Genomic DNA, 16,685 nt, shown 5'->3' with positions numbered 1-16,685 from the left:
AGGAAACAAGTATAAGTCAATTGGTCGTCTTCACAACACCATTAATGTGTATGTGTTTTAATTCTTGCCAATGGGTGTGTGTGTGTGTGTGTGTGTAGGGCTCAGCGGTGGCTGTGAGTGTACAGGGTGATGGAAAGCGACGCTACAATGACGGACAGTGGCACAACATCATAGCAACAAGGCGAGGGGCCGTGGGAACACTCCTTGTAAACAATCAATACAAAGGTAACTCTTCTCATGTTCATACCGACCACGTCTGTGTGTGTAATCTCTCTGTGAGAACATAAATAAGAGCAAATCTGTGTTCGCCTGTTCAATTGAGGATTTGCACATGTGCTTGTGAATAGTCTGGGGCAGACAAATTATGTGTGTGGATGTGAGTTTCTATGTATGTAAATCCCCCAGCTCTGCATGGAAGTCTGAGCCAGGTTAATCCCAGCCACTCTGTGTCTGATGAGAAAAATACTGTTTCATACACAGAAACACACTAATGTGCCCCAGTTGCCACTAAAATATGTCTTCAAACACTTTCTTTCGTTGTAGGTAAATGTGGATAGTGACTAAAAGAGTAAAACCCTTCTCACACTCAGTCTTTCTCTTCTGTTCTGTTCTTAACCTCGTCTCTCATATGTTGTCTTTCTCTTTATTCAAATATGCCCCATCCTTTATTTGTGCTCTTCTCCTTCTTTCTACTCATTTTCTTTGCTCTACTACATTTATGTGTAATACCTTCATCCTTATCATCAGGAAGTGGTTCAGCTTCCAGTGGCAGCACCATAATTGGTGAGAACACGGGGGTATTTGTTGGAGGACTTCCTGAAGACTTTACAGTGCTTAGACAGGATTCAGGTAAATCCATTTCCACTCACTCCCCTTTTGATAATTAATATTTATAATCTCTAACTTAGATTGATTTGATCATTTTTGGCTATTTAGCTCAGTTTAGCTATTGCTTATTTCTCTCTATATACTTAAATGCATCTCCCAAAACGTTATTGGCCAGAAATTCATGTTAATAGCGTTCATTTTTGTCTGTCTTACCAGGTGATGCCCGACTGGTTCGACAGAGTTTCTCTGGTTGCCTCAAAGACGTGAGTTTTAAAGTGACTGACAGTCCCTCGGAAGAATGGAGATCTCTGGACTGGGCAAAGGCCACAAAGAAGGTGGCAGTGTATGAAAACTGGGAAGGATGTCCTGTTCAGACTGTGGATGGAGCCCATTTTCTGGGTCATGGTAGGATCTCATTGATTGTTGTTGATAATGGTTTTGATGTTTTGTTGTTTGTTTTTTTTAATTTTTATTTCCTTCATTGTTTCAAAAGGACAAAACACATTAACACAAGGTCTTACTCACTACCGAGATTTATATTTATTTATGCTGTGGTACAGAAACGTGACTATAGGCAATGGAGTATTAACATTGCAGAGGAGAAGACAACCTCTGTGTTGTGTATTAGTCATACGAAAGCTGTGTTCAGATACAACTTAAACTTAATTGTTAGTGCTCCTAACACACTGGCAACTCTGTATATCTTAATAAGATGCTTGCTGGAGGTGTTTGTGGTAATGAGGTTGCTGCTTCATGTTGATAAATATGATTATGATAGGTTCATTGGTCTCAGTGTGAAATATCGAGTTCATCAGTGTAAGTTTCCTCCATTATTGCTTTATAAAAGGGCCTGCTCCTCTAATCTGTTATTTGGCTCTCACTTCGGAATAAATATGACTCCAAAAATATATTTTTACAGGTTCCCAATAAAGCAAAAAAAAAATTGGTTTTCTTTCTTTAGCCTAGAGTCTGGTTGTTGGTAATTATTTCCTCCTTGTCTCAGGTTACCTGGAGCTGGCCAGAAAGGTATTCAGTGGAGGACAGGACTTTCACATCTCTATGGATTTCAGAACAGACCAGCTGAATGCACTTTTATTCTTTTCATACAATACACAAACTGAAGACTACATGCTGGTAAGGAGCAGAGACGTTGTCGATGTTTCAAATACTACATTGCTCAAATACTGAAAACACACAAATCAAAGTTGAGAAGCACACGACAAAGCATCAGCTTGTGATGTTGTGTTTGTCGGTCTGTATTTTAAGGTGGAGCTGGAGGGTGGTCTCCTGTCCTTCATTCTTGCTTCTGAAGGTCATGTGACTGAACTGAGCATGTGGGTGGGGCTCAGCTACTGCGATGGAGACTGGAAACAGTTGTCTTTCGCAAAACGCGGCTCACTCATCTCTGCTGCAGTCAGCGACTGGGCAGAGGAGACAAGGGGGCGAGGAGCAGGGAGGTTGAGAGTTGACTCCCCCTTGTACTTGGGGGGCGTGCCAATGGACCTTGTGCATCCTGCTCTGGACAGCCGAAGTCACAAACACGGTGAGATGCATAGTATCAACAGAAGAATATGAAAACAGTCCAAATGAATGGCAATAATGACAAAGCACATTTATTGTATGAGTTCAGGGTATGCTACAGTGTAAAATGGCAACAAGCATATCACCAAGTGTACTTTTCACACTTTCTTTTTCTCCCTCTCCCTCTCCTTCTTCTACCCTCTACCCACCCCTGTCCTTTTTCACAGGCCTAGGAGGTTGCATAAGGGATCTGAGTATAAGAACTGAAAAAAACCCTTCTACCAGTCAAAGTATAAATCTCTCTGTTGCCTCCCGCCGTTCTGTTAGAGTCTACTTAGATGGCTGTCCCACCACCGAAAGCCGGTTCAACTGCAGAGGAAATGATTCAGAGTTGGTGTATAGTGGGAGAAAGACACAAGCCATAGATTACAATCTACAGCCTTTCACTGGTAACTATGCACAGTCTGCATTTACATAACTACTACTACACAAAGACCACCTGAGAAGGAAGTGGGAAACTCATGAAAAATCTCTACACATCATTCAAATTCCAAAACACTGAACCATCAATGCTGTAATAAGTAAATGTAACATCAGTGACATATCAACAACTGCTGTCTCTTTGTGCATATGTCTCACTGTAAGAATATTTGTCTTTCCATCCCACCCCCCTTTTCTCTCATGTTCAAACACACACATGCACACTTTCAAGAGTACTTGTACAGGTTTGTGGCCTTGGCTGCAGGAGGCTGGGCAGCAGGACCATGGCAGAGAGGACGCAGCCGAGGCAGAGGTAAGAACAGAACATGTGATGATGATGATGATTATGACGATAATGATGATATCATAACAATGCACTCTCACATGCACACTTCCCTCGCACAAGTCCAAATGATGCAGTGCACGAGCACAGTACACTTTTTTTTTTTTTTACAGTATCTTGTACAGTATCTTCCTCTCTCTCTATCCACCCTCTATCTCACACACTCTAATAGTATGAGATAATGATAAGACCCTTAAGCCCATAGGAGAGTTAAAGCCCCTCATACTGTGTGTGCTCCTCTTTACGTGTAATATATGTTTGTGTGATCTGTTGTGTAATCTGTCCTCACTTACAAAAGAACATACATTAACTGTATAGTTGATTTTAATGATTATCTGCAAATAGAAACTTCATTAACTCAGACAACTTTGGCACATTGAGCAAGGGGGAAATACTCCCAGTGGTTGACAATGTAGTGTTTCTCTTTGTTCCTAACAGATTTGGGATGTAAAAGTACTGCTATCTTGTACAGTATCTGATACTTATCCAAAGCCAGTGATATTACATGTGCCTGACAGTATGAGAGATTGATAAGGCCTCTATAAAGGGCATCCCAGTAAAAGGCTGTTAACCCAGAATGGCCTGTGTGGTCCCTTGTGTAATATAAAGCTGCTCGTTAGTAGTGAACGATACACTGGTAGGTCTCAGTACACCATGCTATGACCAGAGAGAGGAGAGATGTGGAGGGGAGAGAGGGAGTAAGTGCTAAAAACATTAAGAACTGAGGAGGAAAGAGGCAGATGAGGGACAGGGACTGAGAGGAAATGGGGGGGAGAAGGGAGTCAAAGAAATGGCAGAAAAGGAAGAAAACTAAAAGTGAGAGAGAGGAGGAATGATACAAGGTAGGTGGCAATAAAGAGATAAAAGGGATGAAATCAGGAAGATGTAATAATCACTGAAGTGGAGAAGGAAGGCGTTGTAGTGAAAAAGGAAGTTAATGACTGACAGAAGAACAACAAAGAGGTGAACGATAGATTGAACATACAAACTGTTTTCTGCATGACAATATCTGAATTTCTAATTTCCCCTTTTTGGCAGTTTTAAGGATTTATTACTGACAACCAGTCGACGTCTGGACTAGGAACAGACTGAGTATGGTAGAGGTGGCTTTGAAGAGCGATGGAAGTATGGATGGAAGTGGTTATGAGGTAGTGAGACAGAGACAGAGAGGGAGGGTGGAAAGGAGATGGACCATCATGAACTACAGGGGGTGTCAGAGAGAGAAAGAAGGGGAGTGCTATAGAGAAGGAGGGAGGCTGATTGCTGTGAAATATTGCCCAGAATGAATGGCTGGCTGTATTAAATCAGTGCTGAAAAAGTTACTACTCTCATAAATACTATTTATGCTAATGGTGAGGTATGATTTACTGGGCCTATTAAAACACAGAGAGATGGGGGATGCTTTTTCTTTAACCTCATGTGCTCCCGACCTGTTGTTTTGCTTTTTTCTCTTTTTTCTCTGGTTCTTCCCGTTCTTTTGTCTTTGATTCTCTTACTTGTTTCATTATGTATTGCCTTGTTTAATTACTGTATGTGGTTGTTTATTTATTTGCTCGTAGTTCTTTATCTCTCACTCTGTCTTGATTCACAGTAATCTGCTCCTGTCATGTTGACTCATTTTTTTTGCCCCTCTCTGACTCTAGTACCCAGGGTTGTGGCGCCTCCCACCTCTTTGCAGAGCTTCAATGGCTTCAGTGCCAGGGTTAGCTGGGTGCCACCCACTGGCGACATCAGAGGGCTGATTGACAGATATGAGTTGAAGGCCTACAATAGAGACCGGCCAGATGCACCACCCATCCAGGCTATTTACCTGGCCAATGGAAATTTCACAGGTAAAACATGTGTTTACCTTCCTAGTCTAAAAGAAATCTCTCCATTTCTGTTTTGTCTTTTTTTTAGATGCAGATACTTATTAAATCTGAATCTTCCCTAGTAACAGCAAGATAAACATCACATGACAAATGTATCTTAACTTGCCTATGTTGTCTTGTTAAACTTATTGCAGCTGTTTTCCTGCACCAACTTGTGGGACCTGTGCGGGCATGTTGGCCCTTAGTGAAAACACATTCACGCTGCCTTTTGCACTCACTTTACCTCTATTTCTCATACAAACACAAACACATACACACTGTCCCAGGCAACCCTGTTAATGTCTCCTTGGCAAGTCCCCAGCTTTAGGAGACTGTCTCCATTTGGAACAAGACACTCAGGACTACCCCAATGATGTCATACCCTGGCATCGCTCCTTTTCTCTCTCTCTCTCTCTGTTGCTCACTTTTCGATCTTTCCTCACTTCATCTTTTATGATGATGATGATGTGTGCGTCCGCTGCTGCTATTCGTCCCTCCTCTCATCCACTCTGCCATGTCTCCAGGCAAATATGAAGATGAGCTCTCCGTCTCCGTCTTTCTCAGTGTCTCTCTCGCTGCTCCCCATTCCCTCCCGCTCTCTTTGCCAGACATTAAGTCCACCGTGATAAGGCTTCTTGTTAATTTATGATGGCCTCGACACCTGACTGCAGAATTACACCAACGGCTAAAAAACACAGAAAGCAAATGAGGGTGTAATGGCAGCGGAGTGGGGCCCTGGCCCTTAATTGAATTAAAAGACATGGGTAGGGGAGAGAGAGAGAAAGAGAGAGAGAGAGAGGGAGAGAGAGCAAGGCAAGTACAGGGTGACTGGACACAGAGCGTGAGGAGAGTTGGAGGGGGTGGAAGAGAAGAGAGGGGAGTGACTTAGGAAATATAGAAAGGAGTTGAGAGGGCCGAGACGGCTAGGACGAAAAACATCAGAGAGACGTCTGAAGCTTTACAATTAGAATGGACTCGCTTTGTTTGCCAGATGCAGTAAATTTGCTTAGCAACAGCGGAGCATAGAAACAAGTAAAGCATTTAAATCGCCCAATTGAAGCAGTTTGATACGTACTTCAGTTACAACAGGTTCTAACACACACGGAAGGAGACTGTAAAAGACATTTAGTCTGGCAGGGCATGGCTGCCATTAAGGAAGGTGAAAGTATCGGCTATATTGGAACTGTTTACTATTTATATTCTTAAGTAAAGCTGAAGCAAAGATGATGCCTCAGTAGTTCAGTCAAGTGGGTGTCGTACAAAGTTACTTTATTTTGGGGACCAAGTTTCTCTCTGTCTGTGTTTTCTGTGTCATTTCTTTGATTCATTCCCTCTGCGACATTTTTCCTCTCCAGGTGTGTTGTCAGGTCTAACACCAGCCACCAGATACATCGTCACTGTGAGCGCCTGCACTCCTATTGGCTGCACTGAAAGTCTTCGTCACGACAGCGGTGACAATAATGATTTAAGATCGAGCCTCACAACCCCGCAGGAAGGTAAATCTGTAAGCACAAACAATACACACATTCACATACCCAAGCACAAAAGTTCTGTCCTTCTCTTTCCTTCACCAGGAGCATTAATTTATGATTGATTGTGCATGTAGAAACACACTCAGGCACTCTTGTCCTGTCTCCTCAGTGACAGAGATTTTTAGCTCCTTAGAGGGGAGAAGTGGAGAAACAAGACAAGACACAGGAATAAGTTGGATTGGGATAAATAGGAGGAGTGATAGGAGAAAAAAAAGATGACTGGATAGGGCAAGATGCAAAATGACAAAAGAATGAAGCATGTTGCGAGTGAGTTAAAGGCAGACAGTACGGAGTAATATTTTACATTTTTCTCGTCCGGGAGGTCGTGGAAAGAACAAGAGGAAGAGGAAAAGAAAAATTTCTCTTCATATGTTAGTCACTACATTAATCTATGTTGGACTAACTGGCCTTGTTGGGAAGATAATGTGACGGCAGGGGTCAGTGCAGAGACAGCAAAAATCAATCTGAAGTAAAAGAAGAAAAAAAACAGATTACTGTATTGATTCTCACTGAGCGCAGAGTTAAGACACTGGACCATGTTAGGAAGACTGGACGTAGAACTTATTTAAAATTTATTTATTTATCATAAATGCATCGCTTCTCCAAAAGCACACTTCACCTTATGTCAGAGATCTATGAAAAGAATAAAACAGATGTTCTGCTAGCTTTTAATCAATTGAATAAAGATTTTGATAACATTCAGAATATCTTCTGACATATCATGGAATAGATATGATGTTGTTTAATATACTGTAATAATATTTTACTGTTACTGATAATATCTGCTATGTTTTAGTATTACTGTAATATTGACTTTTCCCCCCTGATTCCACATACACATAATATTTTTTGAATAAAATGTAATTTGTTGAAAAGGGCCGAGTGATATGTCACTAGTTTCCCTTTGTTTGTACCAAACACTGTATTTGTTATAACATACACCGTTTATAATGGAATATTTTCCTTTCAGCACCAGATGCTGTCTCTCCTCCAGCTGCAGTCTCATCCCCCTCAGCACTGTATGTAACCTGGGAACCTCCAGCAAGGTAAGTACCACTTCTGCTCTCACATCAGGCCAAATGTGTATGTTGTTTCATTGTCATGTTGTTCATGTTTGAGTTGTAAGTTACTACATAAGCTAGTACACTTCTGATATTCAGTTATAAGGCCTTGGGCAACATGTTCAAGTTTGAATAGATTATTTTGTAACCTGCTACTTTAAGAAAACAGTAAAGGCAGCGGTTTAGTAAACTGAATTATACATACAATAAACATGTTGTATTAGTAACTACAGTTCATTCTGCTTTTATTTTGAATCCCTATTTTTCCACCCTGAATAAACATGTCATAAATAAAAACAATAGATTTTCACATCAAAATGGTACATGTTAAATATAACACAATAATATTCCCCTTATTTCTTTTTTGTTACAATGATAGGCCCAATGGAGGCATTACAGAGTACCTCCTCTATCACAACAACCAAATGGTCTACAGGGGGCAAGAGAGACAACACAACATCACTGGTAAAAAGGAGAGAGCGTGTGTATAAGTGCGTGCTGCAGCGTAGCTGTGACTGTGGACGGATGGGGCCTCGGTGTAAAGAGAACGGGAAGAGTGAAGAAAAGCAAAATGGAGTGGGGGATTAGCATTTGAAAGAGGAAAGAGCATCTCAGTCTTTACCAAGGGAATACCACTTTGAAAAAGAGCACTAAACACTCACGCACACGCACACACCAACAAGAAAATGAAGCAGCGGAGAAACAAAGCACACTAAACGTCAGCGCACATGCATACACACAATTTGCTTTGAAAGCTTTCACTAAGGAGAGTTAAAGAAGGTATGAAACACATGTCATACCAGTGAGAATACAGTGGCGCACCACATTGCAAATAGATACACACACACTGAGATACACAAACATACAGTACATGTGCAAACATGCCATATACAGGGATGTACACAGAGTCGTATACACAGCAGAGTCATCTTTATGGCATTTTATATGAGCAGAATAGATTATCACTCATTTTGATTTCACGCACACACACACACACATGCACACACGCGCACACACTCACACATTTACATGGTTGGCAAAACATCACACTGCCCAACAGTGTATGTGTGTGTCTTTGTAAGTTAATGAAGGCATGAGAGCACATATCATCCATGCTGGGTTAATAATGCTAAGTGTCTGATGTTCACAGTGATTGGAAGGATTATGGATGTAGTAATTATACGATATGTGCAAGAATAGATTGTGTTACAGGGAGTGAGACTGCAACAGTGGGACAGATGGAGAATAGTTTTGAAGCAGTGACAGATTTAGAGAGTGTAAGGGAGGAGGGTGGGGAGTTCAGGAGTCAGGGTGAAATGACAATAACAAGGTGTGAGAGTTAAGTTAATGATTTCTTTTTTGTTTTATAAATCTGTATTCTCATCTGTTTATTCATCTAGTGTTTTTGTTTCAGGTCTTGGTGTCTACTCCACTCATGTCTTGCAACTAAGTGCCTGCACTTCAGTCGGCTGCACCAACAGTTCACAAGTTACAATGGTGACCTCTCAGCTTCCTCCCGGGCCGCTCCAAGCACCAAATCTTACCCTGCTAGACTCGCGGACTATTCTGGTTGAGTAAGTACAGTGGATATGCATACTCCCTCACAGCTCTCATCAGTAGATAATTGTGTGGGGTCCATACAAAGTGGTAGGAGACACATGCATATGCAAACGGTACTTTCATTTACAGTAGTGTGTATAAGGCTGTGAGGCACAACACACAGTTGTGAATGCTGTCTTATCACTACACACAGATCCAACCCTGTTTTTAGGGACAAATTAAAATTGCAGCTACTGTAGAAATATGTAGATAGAAATACATCCACCACTGATTTATATTTACTTGTTATTTACTCACAGTCACAGTGATTATCACCAAAAAGGACAGGAAAATATATATAAAAAAATCTTATATTATAGTATATTGTAGCTTTTCATTTGAATTTCATATGCGGTGTCTCTATAAGATACAAAGAGAGAGACATGTTGAGAGAGCAAATGTGACCTTCTGCATAATATTTTCCTGCACTTGACCTTTCACCTGAAGTGGGAGGGGACAGAGGAAGATAGATCTCTGCACTTTTCCTATCAGGCTCATGTGCAAACGTTTCTCTGTTTGTGTGTGTGTGTGTGTGTGTGTGTGTGTGTGAGTGTGCGTGTGTGCGCATGTGTGCGTGTGTGTGTGCGTGTGCGTGTGTGTGTGAAGCAAGAGTCAATCTGCGTGAAAGCCATTAGTGTCCTGACTGTCACTTACAGTGGGACTCACCACAGGAGGGCACAGTGCACACACGTACACACACGTACACACACACGCACACACACATCTACACAAGCATAACCGCACACTTGAACAATGGACAGGGAGGGTGAGAGGATGGAGAGGGAGTAAATTGAAGGTACCCACTGTGTGAGATGGGAATGATGAGTTTGTCTGGTTAAGATGTGATGATCATTGGTCATGCTTTTGATCACCTTCATTAGTGGTGTGCATCTTCACGCACACTCACACACAGTGCATGTCTGTGTATATGTGAGTCTATTGATATATAGAGAAAATGCATGCATTTTTTCTTTTCCTTTATAAATGTGTTCAGAATAATTGAAAATAGGAAATTAATAACAGCAATGATAGAGGAGCTCATTTATTCATTTTCAGTTAGGTCTCAACTACAGGCTAAAACAAAACAACAAGGCACAGAATAAGTGGATGCAGTGGTGAAATTTAATGAAGAATCAAACACAGGTGGAAGACTATATTTCGAACTAGCAGGCACAGCTTATTATTAACTAATTGATCAATGAATATTTTGAATGTGTGTGGGTTGTGTTCCTATATGCAGCAAAACAGAGTTTTCTTGGGGTATTTTTTTTAGATAAAACATATGAAATATTTTTCACAAAGTCTTAATTTGAACATACAGTAGCACAGGTTATAATTATCTCATATATCATCTCCTCATATAGAAGAGCCTTAATGACTACAACATCAGAGGGTTCACCACATAACACAAATACTTTGTAAACATCAATGGCTAAGTTCACCAAAATGTACAAATAGAAATTGGTCAGATTCAGGAACAAAGTTCTGGAGTTGAGACTCAGATATATATTACTGTAATGGTTTGACTACTGAGAAGGCAACATGGGGAGGTAAACAGGACCATTTTGTTCTCAGTTTTAGCCAAATGCATAAAAAGTCATTGGCTGTTATTTCTCTAATCAGCCGCATAATGAGCCAGAACCTCTGGCCATGGCAAACTTAAGAGCTTTTTAGGGTGAGGAGGTTGAATATCCTCGACTGGCCAAGTCGGTCACCTGAACAGTCTGACTGAGCTGTATTCATCTTACTGAAGATGCTACAACAAGCATAAGGGAGAGTATCATAAGGGACTGCTGATTTCTGTTGGTTGACATCAGGCAGTCATTGAGCACAAAATATTAAATATCCAGATCTAGATCAAATATCCAGTTACTTACTTTTGAAACTGTAAAAAAATGTGCACGCTGTGTTAAAAGGCCATTATCTTGCACACATTTCTTTCTATATTCATTAAAAAGGCTTGGCATATTATTTTATTTAAAATTGAATGTGCAGAAGCTCAGAGCTTGAGGAATAAAAATGTGTAACTGTCCAAATGCTTTCAGTCTGGACTGCATATATTTACCAGGTGTGGGAAGGCTGCATATTGCCTTGTTAGCACATTGGTAATAGGCCGAGGTTGAGAGATCATACTTGGTCAATACCTCTCTATTTTATCTGTGAGAAAAGCTTAGAAAGACAGAAAGATGGAGAGAGAAGAACTGTGAGAAAATGTGAAGACAGTTGGACCAAAGAGTGGAGGAGAGAAAGATGAAGTGTGAGTTTTAGAGGAAAGAAAGGAGGGAGATGTAGGAAATATTTAAAAAGGAAGTGAGGCAGAGTTATATATGTGTATTAAGGGTGAGAAACTGTGAGAAAGGTTGTGGTAGGCTGCAGCATCTGAACAAAACAATATCAGCAGATTTCCTCCCTGCCCTCACCTTATACCACTTGACACAAACACATTCATACACACAAGCAGACGCAAAGGTACCACACTGTCAGACACGTGTGCAGTAACAAATACAAAGAAAATCTGATGGGCCATATGGCACCTCAGGACAACAGTCCAAAATTATTTTAAATGATTAAATTGGTGAATGTATAATAATGTGCTATTAATAATTACTTGATGGTGCTAATGTGTTTTTATGAGTGTGCAATGTTGACAGTTTGACATTTTTCATAGGCGGTGATTTGATTTGAACCTTGTGCATCTCAGAGAGCCTGGTTTTAAATTTAACATGCTGAAAAAGCCGCCGTCTTATTTCATAACACACTCTTAAACCAGTGGTATTCTAAAACCATTACCACAGTGAATTATGATACAGATTATTACAACTCCCCTTTGATTTAGTTTTTCAAAAGTAGACATACATCACACTGCCAATCGACAGCATATAAATCTTATCATAAATGTGATAGATTAGCCACAGTGGCTAATTGTGTGCTAACACACACTCATCACTCATTCAAAAGCTGGCTTTTAATGGGAGGAACCAAGAAAGGAATCCATCACTTTTTAAAATGGCCTCCCACTGCTACCATGCCAGGAGGGTTGTGTTACTCTCTGGGATTTGAGAGAATTGCCGACTATTTTTGCTCATTTATTTATGAATTATTTATGTGCAATGTTGTTCTCGAAATTTGGGAAAATGATCAGGATTTTGTATGAAAACTTTCAAAACTTTGTTTCGACAGCACTATATTTTACTGTACGAATGAAGGTGAAATGAAATAAACAACAGTGTGGTTAGCTTCTAATTTTCTCATGTCTTGCACAACATTTTACGGTAAGATGTTGTTTCACTGCATAAATATTCATTCAACAATGAGATACAGATACAAATCAAAGCATTTTTAAAAGCACAGAGGGCACATGTTGGTCATCAATACATCTTCACCAGCCACTGTTATCCCTCATTAGAAGATCAGAAGAGATTAAAAAAAGGAATAGTAGAATAATAGTTAAGCATTGATGAACCAAGCAAGTTTTTATCTGATTCTGCTGCTTCTTACTCTCTTTTACATTTTGTAATGAATACTCTGCATGTTTCTCGTCCTCTCCCCCTCTCTCTCTGTCGGGGATGACCTTCCTGTTCTAAATATAGAAGAGGAGACACCTCTGTCTCACAAAGGAAACTGTGTGTGCAGCATACCTGTGTGTGGGTGTGCATGTGTGTGTGTGTAAGAAATCTTAGCTCGGGATTGTGTTTCCATGTACTTTCAGATGGGAACACAATGATAAAGTCACATGCACGTGAGCACATACTGTACTCACATGCAGATAAATAAACTCTGTCTCATGATCTTTTTTTAAATCCTTGTTGTATTGGTGTCGTCGTGCAGTCAATAGCTGTGAATTGTACCTTCAGTATGTTGACACAGTTCTGTAAATAACACAATATTAAAGTTAAAAATGTGCAGCATGTTGTAGCTTTCTTCTCCACTGATTCTTCTCACCTTCTCCAGGTGGTCGCGGCCCTCTCAGGTCAATGGCGCTTTGGAGTTCTACTCCATCTTCCTGTCACATGACGGTGCGCAGTCCGTGGTTGCCCATAACAGCTCAGAACTTTTTGAAGACCACACACTTCGCAACCTAACCCCTGGAACGAATTACACCATCAAAGTGGCTGTAAGTGTCTTCCTCTACCCTGTAAATCGTCTTTATGATTTGCATGATCACCCTCATCCATACGTTCATGTTTTTGTGTCTGCCATGTGTGTGTGTACATCAGGCTTGCACAGGAGGTGGGTGTACCTTCAGCCCTCCCAGCCATGCTGAGACTGAGGAGAGCACCCCAGAGGATGTTCCTGCACCACTGGTCACCCCTTTGTCCCCATATGCACTCAACGTCAGCTGGACACCTCCTGGCACTCCAAATGGTGAGAGGACAGACACAAATATACATGGAAATTTATCAACAGGGACTTTTAGAATAATGTTACAGTGTAAAAGCTTGCTAAAAACATAAATGTTTTTTCACATGCCTGGAAAGATGTTTTTATGGCATTTCTCAGTGAAAGGGATTGCAAACATGTGAGATGTTGAGACTCATTAACAAGAATCATAATTAGGATGAGATCATGTATCATTAGCTGACCTCTGGAAGTGTATTCAAGGTGTGAGGATATGCTTCAACCTGGTCCTTCACACATTTAGATATGAAGATCTGGACATGGTTCAGGTATACCCTACAATTTTACCTTTGTGCAAGGGGAATCAGATGGGTTAGAAATTGAATTAGATAAAACAGAGAAAAATAAAAACATTAAATCAAAAAAAAAAAAAAGAAACTTAAAAGGAGAGGGCGCAAACGACTCAAAGACAAACAGAAAAGAGGCAGAGGCGATGTGAGAGGATGTACAGTTTGAGAGCGGGACGAACGGAGGCACGGAGTGAGAGGGCAGTGCTTCACCAGGCTTCTTTAAGTGGATGAAAAGTGCTCCCTTTTGACTGAATAGAGAACTGCAGGCTGGAAGTACATAGATTCACAGTTGTCTCTCTTTTTCCTTTCTCTGGCAGCCAATTAAAATCCATTGAACAGTGCTGGACTAAGGTGTATTTCATCTATGTTGTGAATTTTTAAACTAGATATTGACTTAAATCTGTCAAGGTTATAATAAGAATAATAATAATGATAATAATAATAAAAGTTATTTGTGCCTAACTGTTTTCAGTGAAGAAATTCAAAGTGGTGGACAGGAGAATTTTCTACATAATGCAATTTTGATACCAGTGCATGAATTAATAAATAAAATAGTAACATGAATTTTAAAGGACTGTATGTAACAAATGCTACGTCTTCTGAAATCAAACGAATTGAGTGACGAAAACCATCTGAGGATTTCCCACCCCATTTCACTCTAACATACAACGCACTGCCACATATTATCAAATGTTACTGCAATGCTCGTTAAAGTATGTGCAATTCCATAATGCATGTGTGTGTGTAATGTGAATAGTGTGTGTTTTACGCTTAATGCCACATGAGTGCATTTCGCACCATAAACCCTGTGATGTGTGTGCATATTAGCCTGGATAAATTACTTAAAGCTTTTCTCATCTGATGACAGAAATTTATAACAAGGGAGACACTTAATCATGATTACCCGATTATCTCATGCTTAAAAAGCTTTAATTTTTACTTAAAAAGGGAGAAGGGCTCAGGTTTTTTTTTTCATTTAAACCTTTTTTCATAAATGGATGGCAACAATGACGATGACGATGTGATCCAGAGGACTGAGATTCTGTGTTATTTTCCTTCTCTCTCTCGTCCTCTCTCTCTCTCTCTCTCTTGCCCCCCTTCTCCCCAATTCCGTAGGGATTTGTGGGGGATAATCCTCTCGGGGATTAGGTCGGGGCAACACGCAGACAAAGAGGGGAAATAAGCCTGTTATGCATTCGCTGCTTCATTTCCCAACCTGTCTTTATTACAACCTATACTGATATGGGCTTATTCACACACACACACACACACACACACACACACACACACACACACACACACACACACACACACACACACACACACACACACACACACACACACACACACACACACACTCACACGCATGTGATTGGCCACATTAAGAGCTTCCCAGATGTAGTTGGCGTCTGTGGGGTTTTTGTGTCTTCATTTCCCTGATAGGTGTGTATATCTGTATTGAGCAATAATAAAACCCACACATGATTAAAGCAGAATAGACTCTTAGCTCTTAGCACTGATCTTTTGAGCCCCCTGTATGCATTTTTATTAAGGAAAAGCACATTTGGCACCGTACTGTTTCATTTTTTTATTAGGTGGATGTAATGTAATGTAATTATTGTGCCTCTGTGTGTGTGTGTGTGTGTGTGTGTGTGTGTGTGTGTGGATGGACAAGTGTGAATTTCCCCATCTTAGCGTGTGTGTATCTTTCCATGTATGCGTGGAACGTCCCTGTATGTGGAGGAGTTTGCTAGAGCACACCTATTTGCACCTATTTGTGTGTGTATGTGTGTGTGTGTGCGTTCATGTATTCACAGTGGTACAACTGTCCTCCTGAGGGCCTTTATCTTTGTAACACCTATGGTTACATTTGTTGTTTCAGTGCTGTGTTCATCATTGGATCACACTAGGACACATTGACTGGCAGCTCTGGAGCCCCTAAGTCACATTTCATTTGCATTGTAATCCAGTGACCCGGACAGACGGCAGCCCAGCAAAGCAAAGCTCACCTTGTGATTCCTCATAGTCTTGAGACTGTTTTAGAGTGTATGTGTGACCAGTGCAATGAAGTAGCCAGTTGTGATTTGATGCTGATGTTACAGAAGTGAATCTGTGCAGGGAATTGATTTAATACATTTGTTATATTTACATGTGAAGAGAAAAACTGAAACTTGTTTGCAGTGACTCAGGTAAGCTCCTATAATTATTAGCTGGTTTAATCAGATGTATTCTTTTGCCAGGCATCATAACCAGCCATGGTCTCTGGCTGGATGGAGTTCTCATTTTCAACTCCAGCTCTTCCCAGAGGTTTTTTGTGATTGAGGGACTCTCTCCATGGAGCCGCCACGTACTCAGGCTGCAGGCCTGCACTGCACAGGGCTGCGGCAAAGGACCGATGGTCAGTGAATCATTTACTAGTTAACAGATGTATTGTAATAAAGTAATCAGCAACATCCTTTCTGAGATACAAACATTACATTAGTCAGACAATTACAAAGTGTGTGTGTGTGTTGTGTGTGCACGTGTGTCTGTGTGCCTTGGTGTCACCAGGCATCATAAAGGTGATCGATTCTCCCAGCTCAATAACGAGGGTTGGCGTGACGACGGTGACATTTGGTAGGAAATGCCACTCCAGCTCAACGACATCTCTGACGACAGGCCATATTTTGGGGCATTTTTCCAATACGGACGCCATATTTAGTCAGACGCTGCAAGATCAGCTGACACAGCAGAACAAGAGGAGAGGAAGGTGGGAAAGGGGAAGGGGAGGGGGCGGAGAACAG

The 16,685-nt window shown here is 40.9% G+C and overlaps 1 protein-coding gene across 1 annotated transcript in view; it reads left to right on the top strand.

Annotated features, from left to right (window-relative positions):
• ush2a (Usher syndrome 2A (autosomal recessive, mild)) overlaps positions 1-16,685 on the top strand; it is a gene marked incomplete at its 3' end in the record, with an annotated part of 184,671 nt that overhangs the window by 75,326 nt on the left and 92,660 nt on the right. The window contains exons 29-43 of the mRNA XM_084001543.1: positions 99-225; positions 748-849; positions 1,045-1,233; positions 1,832-1,962; positions 2,095-2,371; positions 2,577-2,798; positions 3,062-3,142; positions 4,816-5,004; positions 6,378-6,518; positions 7,525-7,600; positions 7,995-8,080; positions 9,030-9,189; positions 13,166-13,328; positions 13,432-13,579; positions 16,143-16,300. Of these exons, the coding sequence (XP_083857669.1) occupies positions 99-225; positions 748-849; positions 1,045-1,233; positions 1,832-1,962; positions 2,095-2,371; positions 2,577-2,798; positions 3,062-3,142; positions 4,816-5,004; positions 6,378-6,518; positions 7,525-7,600; positions 7,995-8,080; positions 9,030-9,189; positions 13,166-13,328; positions 13,432-13,579; positions 16,143-16,300 (2,250 nt within the window). The remainder of the gene's footprint in view (positions 1-98; positions 226-747; positions 850-1,044; positions 1,234-1,831; positions 1,963-2,094; positions 2,372-2,576; positions 2,799-3,061; positions 3,143-4,815; positions 5,005-6,377; positions 6,519-7,524; positions 7,601-7,994; positions 8,081-9,029; positions 9,190-13,165; positions 13,329-13,431; positions 13,580-16,142; positions 16,301-16,685) is intronic.

Source organism: Trachurus trachurus (assembly GCF_905171665.1).
Source record: "Trachurus trachurus genome assembly, chromosome: 3".
Taxonomy (NCBI): Eukaryota; Metazoa; Chordata; class Actinopteri; order Carangiformes; family Carangidae; genus Trachurus; species Trachurus trachurus.
The sequence above is the reverse complement of the archived record's forward strand: the minus strand, read 5'-3'. Positions and strand labels throughout refer to the sequence as shown.